The sequence below is a fragment of the Barbus barbus genome (assembly GCF_936440315.1).
Source record: "Barbus barbus genome assembly, chromosome: 26".
NCBI classification, from domain to species: domain Eukaryota; kingdom Metazoa; phylum Chordata; class Actinopteri; order Cypriniformes; family Cyprinidae; genus Barbus; species Barbus barbus.
Genome location: NC_136754.1, coordinates 27393572 through 27417262, shown reverse-complemented (window position 1 = coordinate 27417262; position 23691 = coordinate 27393572). Strand labels below are relative to the sequence as shown.

Genomic DNA, 23691 nt, shown 5'->3' with positions numbered 1-23691 from the left:
TGTGAAAATTATAAATGGCCTATAAGATTCATGGCAATATAAAGGGTAATATTTGTCATGCATTTCATTTCCGTATGCATAGCATTCCAAATCTGTCACTTCAGTTCCGTTTCAGTTAGCATGCTTCCTTATAAAGCCTCTTCCTATTGTATGTGGACAGTGGAGCAGGATTAGGTCACTAGGTTTTGGAACAGAGCCTTTGCATGTGCAGTTTGAAGGAATGATGTGTGGATTGTTACACCACAGGTTATATTACACCGAAATAGAGCTGACTTGTCTAAACATGCACTTGAGCAATCAGGTTTGTTAGTAAAGAGAAGAGTGGGAGTGAGCTGCCTGTGCTAGCCTGTAGTTGGCTTGGCTTATAAACGTTGGCTGAAACGTTGCTCATGAATAACAGGCGAGGCAAACTTTCTTTGCACATGCTGCTCTTTCAATTTCAGACTCAACTATTTCAATGCTTGCTTGGATGATGATTTTGCACAGAAAGAGAAAAAAGCGATGCCAGGACTTTAATGGAAGGAAACTTAGTCTTGCATGTGCCAGGATTTCTAATTGAATTGTTTAAATGGCAGTATTTGTTAAATGAAGCAATCGGTCAGAGTGAAACGGTCGTCCCATGCACAAGTAGATCTGTGTTATTTATTGCCATATTACAGCTAACTCTAATGGCTTTTATATTTATTTTCCTTGTTGCTGCGAAACATGTCTTATTAAACGAATTAAATGTGCCAAGTATACAGTGCCTATAAAAATGATGCACCCCCTTGGATGTTTTTATTATTTTACAACATTTAATTATATATACAGTTGGGCAAAAAAGTATTTAGTCAGCCACAAATTGTGCAAGTTCTCCCACTTAAAAAGATGAGAGGCCTGTAATTTTCATCATAGGTACACTTCAACTATGAGAGACAGAATGGGGGGGAAAGAATCCAGGAAATCACATTGTCTGATTTTTAAAGAATTTACTTGCAAATTATGGTGGAAAATAAGTATTTGGTCAATAACAAAAGTTCATCTCAATACTTTGTTATATACCCTTTGTTGGCAATGACAGAGGTCAAACGTTTTCTGTAAGTCTTCACAAGGTTTTCACACACTGTTGCTGGTATTTTGGCCCATTCCTCCATGCAGATCTCCTCTAGAGCAGTGATGTTTTGGGGCTGTCGCTGGGCAACACGGACTTTCAACTCCCTCCAAAGATTTTCTATGGGGTTGAGATCTGGAGACTGGCTAGGCCACTCCAGGACCTTGAAATGCTTCTTACGAAGCCACTCCTTCGTTGCCCGGGCGGTGTGTTTGGGATCATTGTCATGCTGAAAGACCCAGCCACGTTTCATCTTCAATGCCCTTGCTGATGGAAGGAGGTTTTCACTCAAAATCTCACGATACATGGCCCCATTCATTCTTTCCTTTACACGGATCAGTCATCCTGGTCCCTTTGCAGAAGAACAGCCCCAAAGCATGATGTTTCCACCCCCATGCTTCACAGTAGGTATGGTGTTCTTTGGATGCAACTCAGCATTCTTTCTCCTCCAAACACGACGAGTTGAGTTTTTACCAAAAAGTTCTATTTTGGTTTCATCGGACCATATGACATTCTCCCAATCCTCTTCTGGATCATCCAAATGCTCTCTAGCAAACTTCAGACGGGCCGGACATGTACTGGCTTAAGCAGGGGGACACGTCTGGCACTGCAGGATTTGAGTCCCTGGTGGCGTAGTGTGTTACTGATGGTAGCCTTTGTTACTTTGGTCCCAGCTCTCTGCAGGTCATTCACTAGGTCCCCCCGTGTGGTTCTGGGATTTTTGCTCACCGTTCTTGTGATCATTTTGACCCCACGGGGTGAGATCTTGCGTGGAGCCCCAGATCGAGGGAGATTATCAGTGTCTTGTATGCCTTCCATTTTCTAATAATTGCTCCCACAGTTGATTTCTTCACACCAAGCTGCTAGCCTATTGCAGATTCAGTCTTCCCAGCCTGGTGCAGGTCTACAATTTTGTTTCTGGTGTCCTTCGACAGCTCTTTGGTCTTGGCCATAGCAGAGTTTGGAGTGTGACTGTTTGAGGTTGTGGACCGGTGTCTTTTATACTGATAACGAGTTCAAACAGGTGCCATTAATACAGGTAACGAGTGGAGGACAGAGGAGCCTCTTAAAGAAGAAGTTACAGGTCTGTGAGAGCCAGAAATCTTGCTTGTTTGTAGTTGACCAAATACTTATTTTACCGAGGAATTTCCCAATTAATTCATTAAAAATCCTACAATGTGATTTCCTGGATTCTTTCCCCCCATTCTGTCTCTCATAGTTGAAGTGTACCTATGATGAAAATTACAGGCCTCTCTCATCTTTTTAAGTGGGAGAACTTGCACAATTGGTGGCTGACTAAATACTTTTTTGCCCAACTGTATATCTTACCCACTCAGAGCTAAGCTGGAAGGTGACGCCTACCTTTCCTCTTGTAATCAAAGCCAAATAAAGCTGGGCCAATGAAAACAGCCTGTGAAGCAACAGCAGCCTAGTGAACGGGCACATTAACAAATAAACAATCTAAGTGTTTGCCAAAGAGTTGAAGGTCAGTGCTTTGAAATACTAACTTGTAGGGCACTAGGCTTACTGCCTGTTTCACTCAAAACTGTCCATTGTGCAATGAAGTATGAGAAAACAGCTTGTTCTCAGGTGTGTCTTTGTGTACTAAGATCAGCCACACAAAACAGTGAGACTTTTTAATAGTTTTTATGAGACTGTCAAAGAGTCTAACTGAACTGTGTAAAAGAACTAACAATATTTGTGAAATAAAGTTACCAAAGTTATTAATTTAATATACAATGTGTCATTTCACTACAGATCATTACAGGATTGTTGTATTTTTTAACTGAGGTCACTGTTTATAAGCCTTGAGGTAATTTCACAGTTGATAAGTTCATCTCTTCTTAATGCTTGTTGAAAATATTTCTCTATCAGCATGTGTTGTGCAGTGTTTTGGCTTCGTCTTGCTTTTTTCAAGTAGTAACAGTGCTGATGAAGTAACATTCTCATCCTGTTTCACAGGATTATCACATCGATACACTAAAATACTTCTTTTTTTCTGACATTGCAAGGCTGATTCTGCCTGATTCAAAAATCTTGAACTTCAAAACGAATGGCCAGATAAGGCTGATGTATCAGGAGATTCTGAGGCCATAAGTGAGCTGGAGATATCATCCTGGGTGTTATAGAATCAGCTGACTGTGTTCATGTAATTTCCTGTATATTTTGCCCACTGTTAAGCTTCATCCTCTCAGTTACTGTTGCTCAGTCAGACAAGCTGTTTAGAACATCCAAGAATGTTCTGGAAGCAAAAATGCTGTGGTAATCTGTGGTATCTGCTTTTGTTGAAGCCATCAGTTTGCATTTTTAAAACTTGTTTTAAATATGTGTTTAACAGCAGAATCTCTTGTGTAAAGCTACATTAATGCTGTAAACTTGTTTGTTTGTTTGCTTATACATTTTTTTGAATAGTTTTTGCCATGAAAATAGCGCAAGATGCTGACATGGCATTAAATAAAAATATACCACTACATTAATGCTGTATAGGAAATTCCACCAATCAAGTGAGTTGCAGCGAGAAAACTGTGCCAAACGAGTGCAAAGCTCCGCCTACTCCCATGAGGCATAGCATATGAAGTAATTGAGACGGTCTCCCCATGCTTTCAAAATGCTTAAATATTTGAATATATATGCATATTTTGTAATAAACATAAACATATTGTTTCTATATATACAATCAACAACTTAAAACAGAATTTTGTTATCCCAAAATATGGCAGATAAAAGATTTTGTTGCTCTTTGTAGCCTATGTAAGAATAATATAATTTCAATTTGTAAGTTTTTATAAGCACATGAAGAGAAAATCATGCTGTGTTCAGGATTGCTCAGGAACGTTTTAATAGTCACTTGCTTATATTAAATTGGAAATGGCTTTCATTTCACTTCATTACAAAAAAGCAGTTCCTCTTCTAATCATTGTGTGGTCACAGAATTTGGCAAGGGAAATGATCTAACATCAGCAGAAATGAATGTAGATCTACGAGTCTAAAACATATCTTTACTATTTTCTCTCAGGGTGACAGAAGTAAGTCAGCTAGCCCATGTTTGAAGCCTCCTGCCAGTCAACTCTGTACCCCATCTTCAGCCCCCGTATGTATCAGGACCAGTCCTGGCACTCCTAAAAGCATCTTCCCACGTCCACTATCATCTCACCAGGACTCACCTCCCAAATCTCCCCGCCGGCTCAGTATCAGTGGTATCTTCCGCTCCTCGTCCAGCTCAGCCCCTGCCAGCATCAAGCTCTTCTCCAAATCTAGAAAAGGTGAGACACAAGTCTGTTCATTTAATATTTTCAACCCATGTTCTTTTCCATTAACAAAATATACGGCATATTTCAAGCTTGGTGATTAATGAAGGGGTTATTGAAGTATAATGTCCTGGCCCTGTTTTTAGGTTACTTTGTTATTTAGCTAATTAAATTAGCTGATTCTGAGCCAAATTATAATATAATATATGCTATGCTTAATGAAATATTACATTTATACATATATAAATATTAATTACAATGACTGCACAGTGATATACAATTGCATGTGTTTTGTGTCTTGGCTATTTTTGTATTTTAACATGACAAGATGCCATATAGACCAATAAGCATCTAGGACCTGAACTATCAACTTTATAAATAGAAATTATTAACTATTTTATTTATGTTCTTTCTACCCTCATGAAGCATATCACATTATGACCTGTTTATGAGGACTTGAAGTATTTTGATCCCAGTTTCATCAAAGCATGCTGTAGATTAAGACACCATTTAAAACCCAGCATGTTGAGAATTAATTCAGCATCCTTCTTTAGCTAGTCAGTTTTCTCTGTATACTGATTGCAGATCTGTTTTGTACATGTATCTTCCCTTTTGTTATAATGGTTTTGGGGAAGCTGATCCGTGTAGCACAGAATTTGACTTCCTGTTGATTCACTTTCAAAATGTCAGAACAGGATGTGGTAAGATGATGATTTGGGTTTTGTAGCCTTTGATTTTCTAATGACTAAAACCATTAGAGCACATGCTTTTAGGCCAAATTGTGCAGATCTAATGTGGCCATTAAGCATTTTCAAAGATAATGGGACACAGACTTGAGCCCGCATCAGTGTTTCTTCAGTCAGAGTCAAGTAGTGACCTGGAAATGACTTGAGTGAGGGCTTATTACAGGATTTACAGGTTAGTCTCAGGCTCACAGTCCATTTGCTGATTTTATGCAAGAGTAATGCTAAGAGAATCAAGTTATTAATACTGTAATGAAACCACTCTTAAATCATCCTCTGTAAAAGCCATTCAGGTTGTCAGTGACAGAATTTGAAATACATTTTTTTTACACAGCTTTATTAAAGTGTGAACTATTGCCAGAAATGAAGATCCTGTCATTATTTACTCACCCTCACATCTTAGCAAACTTGTATATCTAACAAGATGCTTTTTGACGATAAAATGGAAAATAATAGGGTCCAATGTTTTCCCCCAGTGTTGTTCAAAATATATTTTGTTCAGCAGAAGAAAGATAGGTATACAGGTTGGTGCAGCATGAGGGTGAGTAAATAATAACAGGATTTTCATGTTTTGGTGCACTGTCACTTTGAGTTGTTTTGAATATCTTGCAGCTTTATGTAACTTACTTCCATTTTTAATTCAGCAAACACTTTTATCCAAAGTGACTTTAAAGGGGTCATCGGATGCAAAATTCACTTTACAAGTTGTTTGAACATAAAGTTGTGTACACATCCATCCTATAATGATAAAAATCCACCCATATTTTTAAATCCCCTTTCTCAAATCAGGCTGTTCTGAGATTCCTGTCAGAATGACGTAGTTCTGTACAGGCCCCTCCCACGATAGTTGATTGACAAGACCGTCTTACCTTAAAGGATTAGTTCACTTTTTAAAAAACTGATAATTTACTCACCCCCATGTCATCCAAGATATCTATGTCTTTCTTTCTTCAGTCGAAAAGAAATTAAGGTTTTTGATGAAAACATTTCTCCATATAATGGACTTCAATGGGACCCAAACGGTTCAAGGTCCAAATGACAGTTTCAGTGCAGCTTCAAAGGGCTTTAAATGATACCAGACGATGAATAAGGGTCTTATCTAGCGAAACGATCGGTCATTTAAAAAATAAATAAAAAAGTTTAAGTTTTATAAGCACAAATGCTCACCTTGCTCTGTTCTGTGATGCGCGTTCGTGACGTCACGTAATACGCAATGACATGGAAAAGGTATCGGTTGACGTAAAATCCAAAATTTTCTTTTAGGCTTTTTAATATTAAAACACCCAGGATACGCACACGAAATGGGCATTTTAAACGATAAACTGACACAAAGACATTTGAATATGTGTATATGGTCCTCCTTCCGCACATTTGTAAACACTGACTCGGTACTTCCGCCTAAGTCAACCGTGACCTTTTCAACGTCATTGTGTATTACGTGACGTCATGAACGCGCATCACAGAACAGAGCATGGCGAGCATTTGTGCTTATAAAACTTAAACTTTTTTATTTATTTTTTAAATGACCGATCGTTTCGCTAGATAAGACCCTTATTCATCGTCTGGTATCGTTTAAAGCCCTTTGAAGCTGCACTGAAACTGTCATTTGGACCTTGGACCGTTTGGGTCCCATTGAAGTCCATTATATGGAGAAATGTTTTCATCAAAAACCTTAATTTCTTTTCGACTGAAGAAAGAAAGACATGGACATCTTGGATGACATGGGGGTGAGTAAATTATCAGCAAAAGTTTTTTTAAAAGTGAACTAATCCTTTAAACCCGCCCTGAGTGAGCTGTGAGCTGTCCACCATTGTGCAGGGGAAGACAAGATGTCTCAGATTAAGCGAGTGAGGTGTTTTGTTGTTGGATGTAATAATGAATATAGCAGTCGTCATTTACTCCCGACAGCTGAGCCGCTGAAGATGCAGAGGATTAATGGTACTTTCGTTTTTGAAGGGAATGCGCCAATTCCTGATCTACATAAATGTGTCTTTGTTCGCGTGAATCATTCGTGATCCAGGCTCACCTCCAGAAGAAGTGAGTATAAGGGTTTTTTATGAATCTTTGCAAATTGCCTTTCTTAATAATGTGCTAGTTAGGCAGTTTCGCGGCTGAAGTTCACGGTCCGCTCGTCACCCCACTGAAGAGATGGGCGGGGTCAGCAGAGCTCATTAGCATTTAAAGCGACATGGACTAAAAATGGCTTCATGAAAACAGAGCTGATTTTTCAGGGTAAAGAAGGTGTTTTTTACACTACAAATTAGAAATGTTAACCAATGTATGTTATAGACTTTTCATTAAGACCCTAAAGAATCATATCAACTTGTGATAAAATGGGCATCAGATGACTCCTTAAAATGAGAAGGTGGTTTGTCATAAGGAGACATTTGTTCTTGTGCTCTTTTCTGCACTCATTTTGTACTTATTGCAGGTTCAGTATATCAGAGTCAACAAATCAAAAGCATGGCAGTAAAACACAGCATCTTCTCAGTCTGGTTTCAAGTGGTAGTTGTTTTGTTAGTTGTTTCGTTCCAGAAATTGTGCTCATTTGGCTGTTTAAAAGAAAAGCTCTGTTTTCCTTGTCAGTTCCAAAATCTGCTGACAGCCAATGAATACTGCACATTTTCTCAATGATCTTTTGGTTGTGTCATTGTGTTTGGGTTTCAAACTGGGCTCACACAATATCTATGAATAATGGACCCTACTAAATCACAGATAATAGATCTGTTTTACTTTTTTTTTTAATTAGATGTATTTGTGAGACAAAGACTGACAATTCTCCCTCCCTGTTTTTGATGGTTTTAGTTTGAGAATCCCTCCACTGCTCTAATAATGAAGAAAATAACTGGACTGCTTTTTTAATTATAGCTTTGTCTTCCAGTAGCAGAATTTAAAAGCTTGTATATTACTTTACAATATCAGATCTTATAATTTTCAGTTTATTAATAATAACACTGTGAAGAAATATGTAACCAAAATGTTATGCTGTACAATCAAAGACGAGACATCCCATTTTGGTTTCCCAGAAAGTAAAGTGTCTACTTTAATGTTTCTAATAACTTTTGTAAAAAATAAAATGGGTGAAATAATGTTCCATCGCCATTCAGCATAACAGATATGTTTATGTAAAAAAATAAAACAACATACTTATTCTGACTTGTACTTATTAAAATATATGAAAAGGAAATGATCATAATAAATATTTTAAATTATTATTGCTGACAAATGAGTAAAGCCTATAGTGGTCTGAGGGATAGTGGCAAAGATTGGTAAAGATTTACAATTAACAATAAATTAGTTTTTTGATCGTTATTATTTTTGTTCAGAGAAATATAATTTTGAACAGGAGACATTCTGAAGTATGGGGGAAAATGCCTAAACCCCTTTTCGTATTTGACACATATATAGTATTATATAAATGTGATATTTTCTTGGCAATAGCTCACAAAGTCACTGCGAGCATTTAATCTTGTTATAAATACTTGTCTATAAATTACATAAATCTTTGTATTTTCTAAAGAAATATGGTGGTTAATAGTTACACACCCTCAAAAAAGAGTAGTGAGTCATTCTACCCTAATAGTGTGAGGAGGTTGTTTGCGTCAGTGAGAAGAATATTCCAGAAATCCATCCAGCATCAGAGACGGCAGTGGGAAAACTTGAGTGCCTGTTACTGTGTGCCATACTGAACCAAAACCAATGCACTTAAACATTTCTGGCCACGTTTCCAGATTGTTCTCCAATAAGAGGTCTCTTCCGAAGTCTTTTTCCTTTTCCTCGATTTGCCAAAAGGTCACAGGAAGTGGCCTCCTTGATTGAAAGCTTTAGAGCAGTTTTAATTTGCAAAGAGTTCATTTCAAAGAGCTCTTTTCATGGACTCATGCTGATCGTTGTGGTGGCATATTGAGGCTTTTATAATATGTCTTTGTGCACTTTATTTGAATAATATGAAGTCTGAGCTGCTGCATGCACTGAGATAACCTAATCCCACTTCATATCATCTGTTTGACCTGCTCCACTTCTGTTTAATCATACTTTTTATACTATAGTGGAGAAATTCATTCTGGACTGCACTCACTTAAGAGGTTGACCCTCAAACGTGTTTCAGCAATCTCCTTCACTTCCCACCAGGAGGCACTGTGAGTCAAACAATCATCTTATATCATATATACCAGTTAGAAGGGTAAGAAGATTATTTATACTTCAAAGTACATGGAAAACTATAGCTATTTCTATAGAAACTGCATAACATTTGGTGTGCATCACCTATTATGTGTAAAAGAACATTGCAGTTTTGATTACACACAGCTGTGTTGTATATTGTAGCAAGACAGACACTGATCCCATGAAATGATCTGTTTTGTTTGTCCACTGAATCTTCAGTTAAGTTTCACTCTGAGCATGTATAGAAGGCTTTATTCTCTTTGGGTGGGATTGATGCAGTCTCAGGCCAGGTGTAAACACCAGGAATCAGACACCAGAGGGACTCCGAGCTCTCGGCATCAGCACTTTTATAGTTCACTGCTGTAAAGTTTCTGTATTATTGTCTGCTTTGAAGAGAAGGCAGTTCTGAGCAATCAGGAGGAGATGGGATTTCAAACTGCAGAAGTGACCCTATAGGATTGAAATCACATACAGATCATTTTCAGATTGAATCCATATTCTAAGGGCGTGTTCACACCTGTAGTTTGGCTGGACCAAAAAAGAAAATTATATATTTAGTCCTGTTTTGTTCTTTAACCGGGTTACCTATGCTATCTAATTAATTAATTTAAGAGAGATGACAAATAAGAAAACCATGGCAGATTAAAAGTAGATCTTTTGCCAGGAATAGTCATTCACAGCAGTGCTTTCCATCATGCTTCACACACATATATAAATCCTCAGAAACTTTGATTAGGTTTCTCAAGCATGTTGCCAAAGAACATGTACATTCAACATACTTTTTCTATGCCAAAAAATGTAAGAAAATATGTTTTGCTTGAGAAAATATGCAGTTACTACTTTTTTTTTTCATTTGGTTTAGTTGAGTTAGTTTACAATGAGATTTTCGGTAATCAAGATCTGGCAGCAACAGCATATTTTTTCCACTTACGCGAGCGATTTTCAGATGGCTTTTTTTGCTCATGATATCACTCGCATGCCAACAAACCAATAAGAACGTGCAACAGTAATGACGATTCATAGCAATAAAGCAGCAAAGCTGTTGTGGAAGCTCTCACATCAGTCTCTCTTGCTGACACAGATTTGCAGGAAATTACCATCGTTTGTGGTCAGTTACACATGTATTCCCAACATTTTATTATGTAAGGGAATTTATGGTAATGAAAATATTTAACATTTAGCTATTCCTCAAACTAATTATCTCAGATGGACTGCACACCCCTGGTGTACATATGGTGGTATTTTTACCAGGTGAGAACTCACAAAGAGCTTATATAAAATAGACTCCAGCATCTCTGCAACCTTACAGGACATGCAGTTTGGACAATGGATGAAATTATAATAATTATTATGATAATAACAACAGGCTTAGCAAACACCATTAATAATTTAATGTTTATTGCAGTAATTAAATTAAGAATTACAATCAAGAGAAAGTAAAATGGCATTGCATTACTAAAAGTTTCAAAAAGACCTGGAATATCAGAAGAAAGGTTGACACAAAGACCAAATGCATGGGTAAAATATGAGTAGCAGGGGTAAAAGAAATGTACTGTCTATATGTAAATTCAGAGGTCAAGCAAAAAGAACAAGCCATGTGAAGGACTGAACCAATAGTGTTGCTGGCTTGTGTTGCCTGGTCTCCTTTTACAGCTTCCTGCCTTGTATGCTATTTTAAAGAGACACACAGCTGCACCTGACAATTTCCTGCAGAGAGGGCAGGGCTGCATGCTGGTAATCACAAACACCGAGAGGGAGGAGAAGAGAAAAGGCGAGAAAAGAGAGAGAGAGTGCAGATAGATAAGTGAAGAGAGACATCACTTCTGAGACAATCTGCGGCACTGGGGGCCATAAGCAAGTCTGCCTTTCATCAGCAGGGTCTGCTCAACTGACACGGTGTAAGCATAGTGGCGGGCTGCATTGTGTATTTCGTGGAGACAGGAAATCAGAGGATCAATAGCACTGGAATACAGCCAATGCCAGCATTTCATTTCTACAAAGGGTACTAAAAGAATCCAAGTGGACTGCTGGGACAGGTGGCATCTGTGAAGAACATAAATATCTATAGGAGACACTTCTTAGGGTGCAGCGCTCCATCATCTGGCTTCACGGAGAACGAGAACCTCTTCTGGGAATCCTGGACATTTGCTTTGGCTTCACTTGAGTTCTCTGTTATCCGAACAGGATCTCTGTGTCGCGTATCCTCGCTTTAGTCGGGAGGGTATGGTTGATCTTCAGGCTGGACGTGAGGCCTGCTGGTTCCCATGAAGAGGTTTGGTAGTTTGCGTCGGACCAAGAGGCGCCATGACGAGGAGCTGCTTTCAGGGAGACGGCAGTCAGAATCGGCATGTTTGTCTGGTACGCTACTAATCATGTCTCTGTATAGAGCCTTCAGCTAGACATAACAGTATTGATATCTGTCTGGTGGTGGGATGTTCCAGTCTGCCTTGTGCTATTATGAGCCAGGCATTGACTACTTGTTCATCATATAGTCTATTAGATATGTACAGTACATGTATGTGTTGCGTGATACACGTTGATTGAACTGGATTGATCGTTCATGGTCTGTTGACTTGGCTACTGTGTATGTGTGTCAAGAACATTAAAATAAGCAGCCAAGACATTACACTCTAGAAGTAAAGGAAGTTACAGACCTAATTTGGTTCAGGGTTGAACCCAAAGCTGTCAGCTGATGCCTTCATCACAGTGACGCAAACAAAAATGTGACAATGGGTTCTATTAGGAGTAAGGCTTGAAAGAGACACCAGACTCACCTGAAACATTTCGTCTCATGATCGCAGTCTGCGATTCCTTGATGCATTTTTAATTGATTACTAAACTCAAACTGAACTGGAGGCACGAACTGGAAATTCAAAACCCATATGTTTTGCTGTTGCGGTTTTGAAAAGCATATTAAAAATATAAAAATAAGAATCTCATGACATTTGGACTGACTTGAAGGTGATTAAATTTTTTGATGTTAAAATACTTTCTCCTGCAGCGTCATAATATGCAGAGACAACCAAGTAATCTGTGCAGATGTTAATTTCCCCTACAAGTATAAACATTATGGTGCTATCAAAATATTATCCTGCATGTTTGGGTGTCTCAACCAGCCCAACATAGCAACATTGGCTCAACCAATGGTGTACTTTTGGCTGACCAATGGCAGGCAGAGGGATTGTTTGGGAAATCTGTTTGAAAGCCAATATTTTTGCAAAACTGTTTTTGCTGCTATAGTAGAGCAGAAATGCTAAACTCCACCTTTAAAATCTGTATATTTCCCCTAAAATTATAAATGCTATGGCAGTATCAAAATATTATCCTGCTTGTTTGGGTGTCCCGACCAGTCCAGCAAAGCAATATTGGCTCAACCAAATGGCCTAAATTTGGGGCGGGACTATCTGTTGGCTGACCAACGGCAGACAAAGGGATTGTTTAGGAAATCAGTTTGAAAGCCAATATTTCTGCAAAACTGTATGGCGCAGATAGTAGCAAAGAAATGACACACTCCAACTTTAAAGAAAAACAACGCCTTATAACAACTTACCTTATACCTTACCTACTTTGTCTCATTGTATTACTTTGTTTGGATCTTTTGCATGTCCATTAAGTCTGGATGCACGTACAAATGCGCGGAATCATATGATGGGTCACATTATGTCAGCCTGACTGGAGTGTTGTATTAGAGTCGCAGTGGTGTCCTGAGTGGCTTCGCTGTGTGTCACATGAAATAGTGTTCCTGACGCAAATCAAACAAGCTCAGGTTGCCTCGCTACTCTGTCAGCTGAATCCAAAATTTGGTTTGCATTTATGTTCAGGCTTAGGATAAAGGTTAGGATTAGATCTGTGACTGACAGATGATTTTTCAGGGCCAGTATGATTCCTGACTGACTGAATAAGGGTCACTGAGGCCTCCGTTTCTCAAGTTCCAGCTGTTGGAAGCATGTTACTCAATAATCTTCTTGCTCAATCTGGTTAATATGGTAAAGCTATAAGGATGTGCTGTGTGGAATATCATGCAGGATGGTGTTGATATGAACAATCTCATTTGTAGCATGACAGTTACTCAAATAACTGACTAGGATAAAAATATAATGTAAACCAGCAAGCACACAATTAAATTAGATGGCATTTATTTCTTCAAATGGGTCATCCTTCTTACATACTATATCACTGCATCATTAAAATTGAACTGAAGTAACGCATACGTTCATCCTTTAGGTCTCACAATAAATGGTGCCATCAAATAGCGTAAAACCGAAATCCATCACTTAAACATTTCACTAACATTGCCATGGAATGGAGTCAAACTGGTCTGAGTCCAAGCAGACCCTGTGCTGTGAGTGAGTGTTATCTGCCCTTGTGGAATGTGTAGCAGTGGCAAGGCTAAAATAAGAAGCTAGCGCAGCAACACACCAAACAGGTTTAAGCCAGCTGGTTAAATCTGGCTAAATGTCAGGAGATGGTTAGGATCCCAAACTCATGTTCTCCTGCACACATATTGACCTTTAATGATTACTACCTACATATACTTTATATGAGAAGTGTATTTTTGGTCCAAGCTTAATAGAAAGCAATATAGGTGAGTTACTGTGCTGTACCTTCATCCAACAAGCATCCTTCAGCATGTATTGCTACTAATGTGGCATCAGTGATACGGTAACTGTACTTATAAGCTCCTCGCATCTACTGACATAAATCAAGGGGTGACAGAGAAATCTTGTACTGTATTCATGAAGAGACAGGATATGTTATGAAGGAGACCTAAGGTGTTGGACACAGTAGCCAAATTTCGCAGGTAAAAAGGTCCATTGTCTATTGTCAATATGTATGACGAACAGTTCACACAGACGTTAAGTTCAAACCAAGCAGCTTTCTGTTGGTCAACATGACAAATTAAGTGTAAAGTATACTTCAGATTTTTATGCATATGCATACAGTCGAACACGCAGCCTTTCAAAGTATTCTCCATTTGATAGTGTGTAAACGCAGGCAGTTGACGCATGCACTCCTGAAAGCTTCATCTTAAGTTATGACTGATAAAAAAAAGTCTTTATATTCTTTTAATTTTGTTGTGGTTCTCTCATAACCCCCTCACACAAGCGCTTGCCAAATGGGAGTCTGTTGTTGTTGTCCTGTATTTTGCTGTTGCTGTTGTTCTGTCTCTTTAGTTTTGGTTTCTACTGTGAAACAATGGCCTGGGCCAGTGTTGCCACCTTGAGGAACAACTGATTAGTGCAAAACCAAGTTATACAGTACGCACATACTATTCTGGTGATAAATTTGCATCACACACACTGTATGCAGACCATTGCAAATGCGTAAAAAACAAAATCTACTTTGGCATTTAGTGTGACAAACTTGAACCCAATACGAAAACTCAACTGTTTAACTTTTGGGCAGTTGGAAAATGAGCCTATTTCCAAAAAAAGTGGAGTGTTCCTTTAAATTTTAGAGCTAGATGTGTATATTCACATGCATTGGACAATTCATGGAAACATTGCACATCTTAACTTTATAGTCTGAAAAGTCCAGAAAAAACTTGATAGTACTGTGCAATAGGGCTGCACGATTAATCGGGGGAAAAAATCACGATCTCGATTCATACATAAATGCGATCTCATTTCTAAATGACGGCGATTCACTTCAGTGTATTTCCCTGCATTCAGATCATGCTGCATTCACGCGTTATTGGTCACACTCACACAATAACAAAACACTATTAATTCACCAATCAATCATAAATCTCTATCACTTTTCTCATCTCCCTCATTGGCCATGGTCCGCTGTCACTCACGTGACGTGTAACAAGGCGGCAGACCTAAACGGAGTCAATAGTTCGCAGAATGATCACCGTATGACATTAAAGTACGACGAGAGCGGTAAGAAAGCAGTCAGATCCTATGCATTCAAATCGCTCTTGCGGTACTTTGATATCATACGGTGATCATTCTGTGCAGCGCTGCTTCAACGGGGCGTCAGCATCAACGCTTGACGGAGGGCGTGTCTGAAGCACCAGAGCCGCTGAGAAACAGAGTTGCGATACGCTTTGATCTCGCCGCCGCGCGGTCACGTGGTTCGTGGAGCTCTCAATAGTTCCAAACAGCTCCGCGCTGTCCATAGATTTGAATGGGATTAATCGGGTCAGACAACAACAAAGTAACTACGTTTGTCTGTGGAGTTTAATGGAAATAATATTAATGGGTTTTTCTTGTTTAACTATGGAGGAGTAAAAACATAGTATAATGCAATACAATTGTTTGGAACTATTGGCTGCTCCATGACACGCTTTACTTCCGCATTCCTAAGTTCCTATGGAAGCCTATGGGAGTGTCGCAACTCTGTTTCTCAACGGCTCTGGTGCTGACCATGGTGTTGACGCGCCGTCACAGTGATAACAGCCAATCACATACTTTTCTGGTGCTGCATGAATGGGATTGGCTAGTGTCTGCGCTAGGGTATTTGCATAAGGCGATCTGATTGGCTGACGCCTGCGTTGGCGCTTGAAAAGTTGAAAAGTTTTCAACTTCTGCCGCGTGCAATGCCAGTGAAGCGACGCGAGGGACCCACAATTCAGTTCAGCAACGCTTGACGTCACTCCATTCAAAGTAAACGAGAGGCGTTGACGCCGACACCCCGTGTGAATGTGAATATTTTTTATTTATTATTGTTAATGTTCTCTTATGTTCAACAACTTAAAGCTTTAAAATTATTCACTTTAAGGGGTCTAAAATAAAGAAAAGAGACAAGTTTTTGTTACTCCAGCACTTTATTATACTGAATGTCCTGTGGGTTTTTTTGGGGGGAGTTTTTGTACTTGAGTGCAATCCATTTTGGTTGAAAAAATGAGAATCGTGTAAGAGAATCGTGATCTCAATTCCCATGGAGAAAAATCGTGATTCACATTTTAGCAAGAATCGTGCAGCCCTACTGTGCAATATATAATACAAGGATGCGCAATGCTAGAGTTAATTATTTCAAGTCTGACATCTTTTTTAAATACGGTATCTTCTGTTGTGTTCCACAGAAGGTTTGGAATGACACAAAGGTACATAAATGATAATAATAAAATTCATATTATTGGGTGAACGTTCCCTTTATAATTCCATTATATAATTCTTTTTAATGAAATACCAGTGGTTATGTAAAAATGTATTCTACTCAAATGTGCGCATACGTTTTTTTATGCGCATTTTTAGAATTTATGCGCATCTTAGCGTTTCCATCCAGCGCTTTTTTTATGCGATATTCCAAAATGCGCATAAAAATAGGTGGATGGAAACATATCTAGTGTCTGTGCTCAGAAAACCGGACCGAATCGAGTTCTCTCTTGCGTCGTCAGATTTATCCATATGTCTGCTCTTCTCTTACTCCCGCATATTGACATTTTTGAACGTTTTATGAGACGTGCAGCAAGTGTATTATAGCTTATGTCCTGCCGGTTCATATGTATGCATCTTAACCTCCTAACTACGCACTACAGAACTATGGTCTGAACGAATATCTTCCCAAATCGTCCCTCCCTAACATTTTCGCCTCGTTTTTTATTCGCTGACGAATGTCAATAGATTTTCGTCATAGTTTTTGTCATTCAAAAGGAGTTTTCGTTTGTCATCGTCTCGTTGTCGTCGGTGAAAAAAATGTCGTTGACGACAATTATTACGAAAATTATTCTTCAACGAAATGAACACTGCTCTGACCTCTGTCAACTTATTGGTCACTGGCTGCCAAGACCAGGAGAGTCTGTCCCAATGAATGAATGATAATATCAAGGCAAGTTGGATGTTTTTGGTGTGTCGACAGGGCCATCAACACCCAGCTGGGGCTGTTAATGCCCACCCGCCGAGAGCTATGACTGTGCGCACTGACTCAATTTGATTCTTGAATGACTATGTAAATGGAGTTAATGAATGATGAACAGCTGAAAATTAGCTAGTGGGACACCAGCATTAATTGATGCCAGCCTGACCCCAGTCTCAAATGGACACCCAGAAAACGAGGAGGCTTGCCAGGGCTAATCTCTACAGAAAACGAATTGATTACAACAGCGCATTTCATAAATGAAACCATATTGTCTCATAATCTAATGATGGATTACCATCTTCTAAATCACTGTCCAATGTTGCATACAGCCCAGACCATGCCGTACATATTTGTCAGTCCAACACAGAAGGTTTTCATTGTGAAACATCCGTAGATCAAGCATAGTGACATGCTATAGCCAAATGCCTCGATAGCAGAGATACATGAGTAAGACCCTGACTTGAATATGTCCAGCTGCTTCAACCCTCTGCTGAATGAATGTACTGATATTCTAACGATGCTTCAGATTTAAAGATTCCTCAGAGCATATGTGCTTTTGATCATGCTGTGGCTGTATGGTGGCTGGTACAGTAATATATCAGTCCACATCTTGTGTCATGCAGTACATAAGGGGTTATGTGAGGGCTGGAGAGACACCTGTTTGCTGTGGTATCTCTGATGAATCCAGCTCTAAACAGGAGTGATTAACTCTACAGTAAATCTGAATCAAAGGAATCCTCTGCATTAAATACTAAAGCTCTGTTTGTGTAAAATTGTGCATAATTTTTGGACAGAAAATAATTTAGGCTTTGCATTTACATTAAGACACTTTCCCCCTTGGAACTAAAATAAACATCAATAAACCCTGTAACTTCTGCATGGCTACCAGAACAGGACTGTTGACATGCCACAAATTACACTCATGAAAATGACATCGGTACATGGAATGGTATTTCTACTTCAAAAAGAACAACTTTAAAACCCAAATAATGCATATATTTGTACTGAATAATTTTAGTTTTGAATTTGCTTTTATAGAAGGATAAGCTTCACTCTTTGAAGTGCTGCAACCACAATTTTGGCTTTTTTCCATTATACACTAACATTCAAAAGTGTTGTCTCAGGAAGATTTTAATACTTTTATTCAGCAAGGACACATTAAATTGCTCAAATGTGACAGTAAAGACTTGTCTAGTGTTACACAAGATTTCTATTTCAAATAAATAGTATTATTTTGCTATTCTTTTTCTATCATTATATTTTACTTTCACTATATATCAATATTAAATCAGAATATTAGAACGATTTCTGAAGAATGACACTAAAGACACATAAGAGACTTTTAAACATTATCAAAATTACATTTGGTATTTGAAGAAAAAAATACATGCAAGTGTGAAGAATTAAAATCTCTATTTTTCATTTTTAAAGTCAGGGTTTGGTGATTTATTAGTATTTCTTTTATTTATATATTTTTTTATTTTGTGACAGCAGAGGAACTTATTCAGAAGTACACTATACTATTAATGTCTTGATTGACAGTCGGTTGTTTGTCAATGCAGCTGTTTTCTGCTTTGCCACGATTATTTGACCAATCCTGGCAGAATTTAGCATCTCTCACTGAGACCAAGCTGAGCTAGGAAAGCTAGCAGAAGATAAATAAGATAGAATAGATATCTCTATTTTTTTATTTTTTCCTGTCAATCGTTCCTATGATGCTACAAATTTAGATTTTCACAAAATAAGCTCTCCTAAATTCACATCAGAATTATGATTCTACTGAACTAAATCAACTTTACAAATTCAGTACTTCATCATCTTCTGTACTGATGTGTCTCACAGGCTCTGGGCTTTCCACTCCACCCACCACCCCGACACAGAGTCCCGTTCCACCGGTCTTCACTGTGGAGACCCCCAGTCCAGTGGAGCGGGTGGAGGAACGCCGCTCCCGCTCTCTCTCGTCTCCCCCTGACACAGGCCAGCGCTTCAGCCTGAGCTCCTCCACCACCAAACCCCCTATCGCCTCGTACTCCTTTAACTCTACCTCACGCCAGGTGAGTGAACGACTTCACATGCGCTTTCTGGAATTTACTAAAGTATAGTCCTGTCCCATTGTGAAGCAGTCATTTTAATTAAATTTTTAGTCCTTCAATTGACCGATGGCATATTTATTAAAAGACAAAAGTCCTTGCTCATTTTCTACACCTAACATAAAGTTTGAAGTCTTTCAATGACAACTAATTGTTGAGCAAATGCTTTTTTTTTTTGTACAGTACAGTATGTGCTGGACAGTGTTTTATGGAAGTCCACTGCAAAGTATTTATTATGGAAAGTTTACATTTTACAGCTAATATTGCAGCTGAGGGATATTTGTGACCCTGGAGCACAAAAGCAGTCTTAAGTCGCTGGGGTATATTTGTAGCAATAGCCAAAAATACATTGTATTTGTCAAAATTATTGATTTTTCTTTTAAGCCAAAAAATCATTAGGATATTAAGTAAACATCATGTTCCATGAATATATTTTATAAATTTCTTACCGTAACTTCATTTTTGATTAGTAATATGCATTGCTAAGAACTTCATTTGGACAACTTTAAAGGCGATTTTATATATATATATAGTACTTGATTTGATTTTTCCTACTTTTCAGGTGCATTTTATGTGTGCATTATACTGTTTACACCTGTTGCAGACACAATTGTAATCTTAAAATGTGCTGATCTATCAAATATTATTAAGCTGTGAATACACCGCAACTATTTTATTTATTGTAAATTATTTATACACAATGATTTTATTTTTAATCCAATTATGACACCCCAGGCCAGTTGTGGTGTTATTTACAATTTCCCCTAAAAGAGATTTGATCAAAAGTTAGTGCACTTGTTTACCAAAGGCCCTACACTACATTGATAGATTTAACAGTATTTAGGTTATATAAAATTACCTTAGCAAGATAAATAAGTCTATTAATAAGCTATTTTATTTTAAAAATATAAAATAAATATGTTTGAAATATAATTTCCACCTATCAGACACACTGTTGAACATTACTAGTAGACAAATTAAATACACTTGTTTTCCAGAGGACTATAAGTGTCTGTTTTTGATGAAACCACCCTACTTTGAGTAAGTTAGGCCATTTTATTTATTAGTTTTTATGGCGGGAACAGCCAGGCTTACGTAGGAATTTTGGAAGATTCGCTGGTTTGATTAAATATCTTAAAATAGAAAGTACCTTATTTCCTGCGGCTTAAGCTATGATCCATGTATATTGGCTCAAAATGCTGACTATGTAGGCGATTTATGCTCGATCAGTCGATTCGCTTTCGTTTCGTCGTCGTCCAGCAGAGAGCGACAGAGCTATAACTAGAGCCCAGTTATCCCTTCAGACCCAGTGTTTGCATTATACGCTCCATATGAAGCAGTTACTCTACCTGCGCTCAGAAAACAGACAGATTGGGATGTTCCACTGTCACCTTTGCGGGGGTGTCCGTCTATTAATATTTCACCACTGCGCGTAATAAATCCTTTAGTGAAAGCTCTGCCTGGAGAACATTACAAGTTTAAGATCACTCTGCTTTCTATGTGGTGACCAGACTGCTTGTTTGAAGATAAGCAGATTTTATAAATGGACGCTACCATGCCATAGGATCTAATAGGGTCTCACATGTGATTGATGAGCCGTGTCTTTGTGTTTTAGAGCTGCGTACTTGTTGAAGGCATGCTGGATAAACTTGAACTTGATAATGAAGGTAAATGGTTATACTTATGTTTTGCATTGCTTGCTTATTTTATTTCATTTGCTCTTTGCAAGTTTATGGTCAATGACTAAGTTTAATTTTCAGCCTGTTCTTAAAAATAGGTTTGTTGTATGTAGTATTTTTGTATGGTTTTGTGAGTCTAATGGGTATATTTCATAACAGAATTGCATTGTATATTGTATTAAAATTTTAAAGATTTATGCAAAACATGTCACATTTTTCAGTGTTAGAGAATGGCCACTAATGATTCTGATGATTTCTTCTGTTTTCAGCTGCTGAAGAGCCAGACAGTGACATTTACATGCGCTTTATGAAATCCCACAAGTGCTATGACCTCATCCCCACCAGCTCCAAACTAGTGGTCTTTGACACTACATTACAGGTACATCTTAAATGTTTTCTGTGTTCTAGCACAAGAACGGAAAGTGAAAAGATTATGGTTATGTGTTTTTGTTATAGAATATATTGCTTACTGCATGCTAATCTGTTTACTCTGTATACTGCTTTATATGTTTAAAACAAATCGTATATGAAGTGCAGGAATTATTCCATGATACACATTTCAAACAGTAGTAGTATGGTGTATTGTCACATCGTTCTATGTTTGTCTTTCAGTCATCATCATGTTGGATTATCTCAATTGTGTAACTTTCGACAGTCTGATCAAATAATAGAGATGTTAAAAGCACAGCTGTAATTGCATCAAGTTCATTCATCACACTGAAAATGGTCAAGTTGAACGCATTGCACTGTGGGATACGATATTGCATGCTGTTTACTTTATTGTATATCAGTGGTCTCAAACTCAATCCCTGGAGGGCCACAGCTCTGCAGAGTTTAGCACCAACCAGCTCCAAATCACACCTGTTTGGAAGTTTCTGGAAATCCTGAAGACCTTGATCTGGATCAGGTGTGTTTGATTAGGGTTGGAGCTAAACTGTGCAGAGCTGTGGACCTCCAGGAACTGAGTTTGAGACCAATGTTGCATATTGTCTAGGTCATTCCATATATGCATAAAGTTGCATATTTTGAACCGTATATTACTAACCATGCTAAAATGTAAAGCTAGTATGCTTTTCTGCCCACACAAGTTTTAGTATGAGCCACAGATGCTGTCTTTCAGTTTTGCTTCCCAGTTGTAGTTTAAACACATGATGTGTAAGTGATTGTGGTTAATGTTTCATCAGTAAATAAATCTTAGTTGGTGACTGAAATGGATGGGATCTCTTTGAAGTGTATGGGAAGCAGTCATAAAGCTAAGTTTGTCAGGGTTAATCAGTAATCATGTGCAGGTATGTGCCGTTATTAGATTTGGGGGTAACACACCCTTATAACCTATTAACCTGTTGACTTTCCGCTGGCTGAGGGCTAGTTTGAAATAATAAAGGCTCAGAAGATCTGTGGAATTTCATGCTTGTACTTATTGTACTTGTTTGTGAATGAAAGTTTCTGAAACGAGGAAATGTTATGCCTGTATGCATTGTGATATAAAAATGCAGTTTATGAGCCATAAATTGAAAAAAAGCCTTTATATGAACTGCCTTTATATTGAAATGCAAGTTAATTTTTTTAATGGATAACTGGTGGGATGGCCAAAAATTGAGAGATTTTGTGTTAGAAATGTTCCAAATGGGTCCAAAATGTGCCGAATATGAGTAAATAATGGCATTAGTGAGTAAATAAAACAGTTATGTTCCAGTTGGCCGATAGAAATCACATCATTCAAGTCAAATGAAGAATGAACCCGTTGTTGATGTAAGTCACAAATAAACCTGAATCTACTGAAGAAAGTCTAACATCTTTGCCATCTACCTCAAGTTTATCTAGGATGCTTAGTATATGGCATACTCTTTGCATTAAACCTTTAAAAGAAAGTTTAAAGGATAATAATAATACATTTTTATTTATGAAGCTCCTTTCCCAATCATACTTTATAAAACTGAAAAAAAATTTTTTTCGCTTTTCAATAGTTTGACTCAAACGTCTGCAAACGTCACAACTGATAATGGTGCTGTTTGTTGCTATGCAGAGAAATGGCTTATTAATTGCATTGCTATAAGGAATAAACTTCTTTAATCAATACAAAATGCAACTTTATGGCCGGTAAGAATTGTTTAAGGCCAAATTTCTCAGTTCATTTGTCTTTGGCAGGTGTGGACTTTTTTATTTTTATTTTTTTTGGTGCCCAGCTCATTGTGTCTCCTGTGATTTTTGGCTCACACCACCAGTTCCTCCAGAAGTGTTTTTAAAGGCACGCATTGTAATGTGAATCCTTTGTTCTCTGTTAGGTTAAGAAAGCTTTCTTTGCCTTGGTTGCTAATGGAGTTCGAGCTGCACCATTGTGGGAAACTAAAAAGCAAAGCTTTGTGGGTAAGCAATGACACATGTACATGCACACACATGCTCTCACCTGCATTTCTGTCATTCTTTTCACTGGAGTTGTGTTTTTTAGGTCAGGCAGACAGAAAATGTTTAACTCATTTAATTCTGCAAGTCCATTTAACCGCCTGTCTTAAAATTATTGTTAAAAACTTAATCAGTAATTTAATAAAAGCATTGCTTCAGGTCATTATTTGTTCACCTGTAACATAATTGGACATGCTTAGGTTAGCAGCTAACAATAACATACACCAAATTGGTTGAAATTCATTGCTGCCTACTTCCTGTCTGGATAGTTTTGAATTGATGATATTTATAAGCAGGCATAGATGGAATATGCTGATGTTTATCTAATTTTCTGTGCTGATATTTTACAAGAAAGCAGCTTGGAGTACTTGTTGGTAACCGAAATCATGATTAAATTGTCAATTTTTTTAAATTAACACAGCAAATACATAAAGGACATTAGATGCATATTCTGCAAAATCTGCGGGC

At 38.0% G+C, this 23691-nt stretch overlaps 2 protein-coding genes across 7 annotated transcripts in view; both read left to right on the top strand.

Moving 5' to 3' along the window:
* LOC306846144 (tyrosine-protein kinase JAK1-like) overlaps positions 1–23691 on the top strand; it is an 830156-nt gene that overhangs the window by 298559 nt on the left and 507906 nt on the right. The gene's annotated exons all lie outside the window — the stretch shown is intronic.
* Positions 1–23691, top strand: part of LOC306845611 (5'-AMP-activated protein kinase subunit gamma-1-like) — a 36483-nt gene that overhangs the window by 5934 nt on the left and 6858 nt on the right. For 3 of the 6 annotated variants that reach the window (XR_013781996.1, XR_013781998.1, XM_079378512.1), the window contains exons 3-7: positions 4107–4353; positions 18894–19105; positions 20757–20808; positions 21090–21199; positions 23106–23187. Coding sequence is in view for 2 of the 6 variants with exons in the window: in XM_079378512.1 (XP_079234638.1) it covers positions 4107–4353; positions 18894–19105; positions 20757–20808; positions 21090–21199; positions 23106–23187 (703 nt within the window). In the remaining 4 variants the exon portion in view is untranslated. Of the gene's footprint in view, positions 1–4106; positions 4354–10956; positions 11604–18893; positions 19106–20756; positions 20809–21089; positions 21200–23105; positions 23188–23691 lie in introns of those variants that run through there. The other 3 variants (XR_013781997.1, XM_079378513.1, XR_013781999.1) reach the window with 2 other exon arrangements.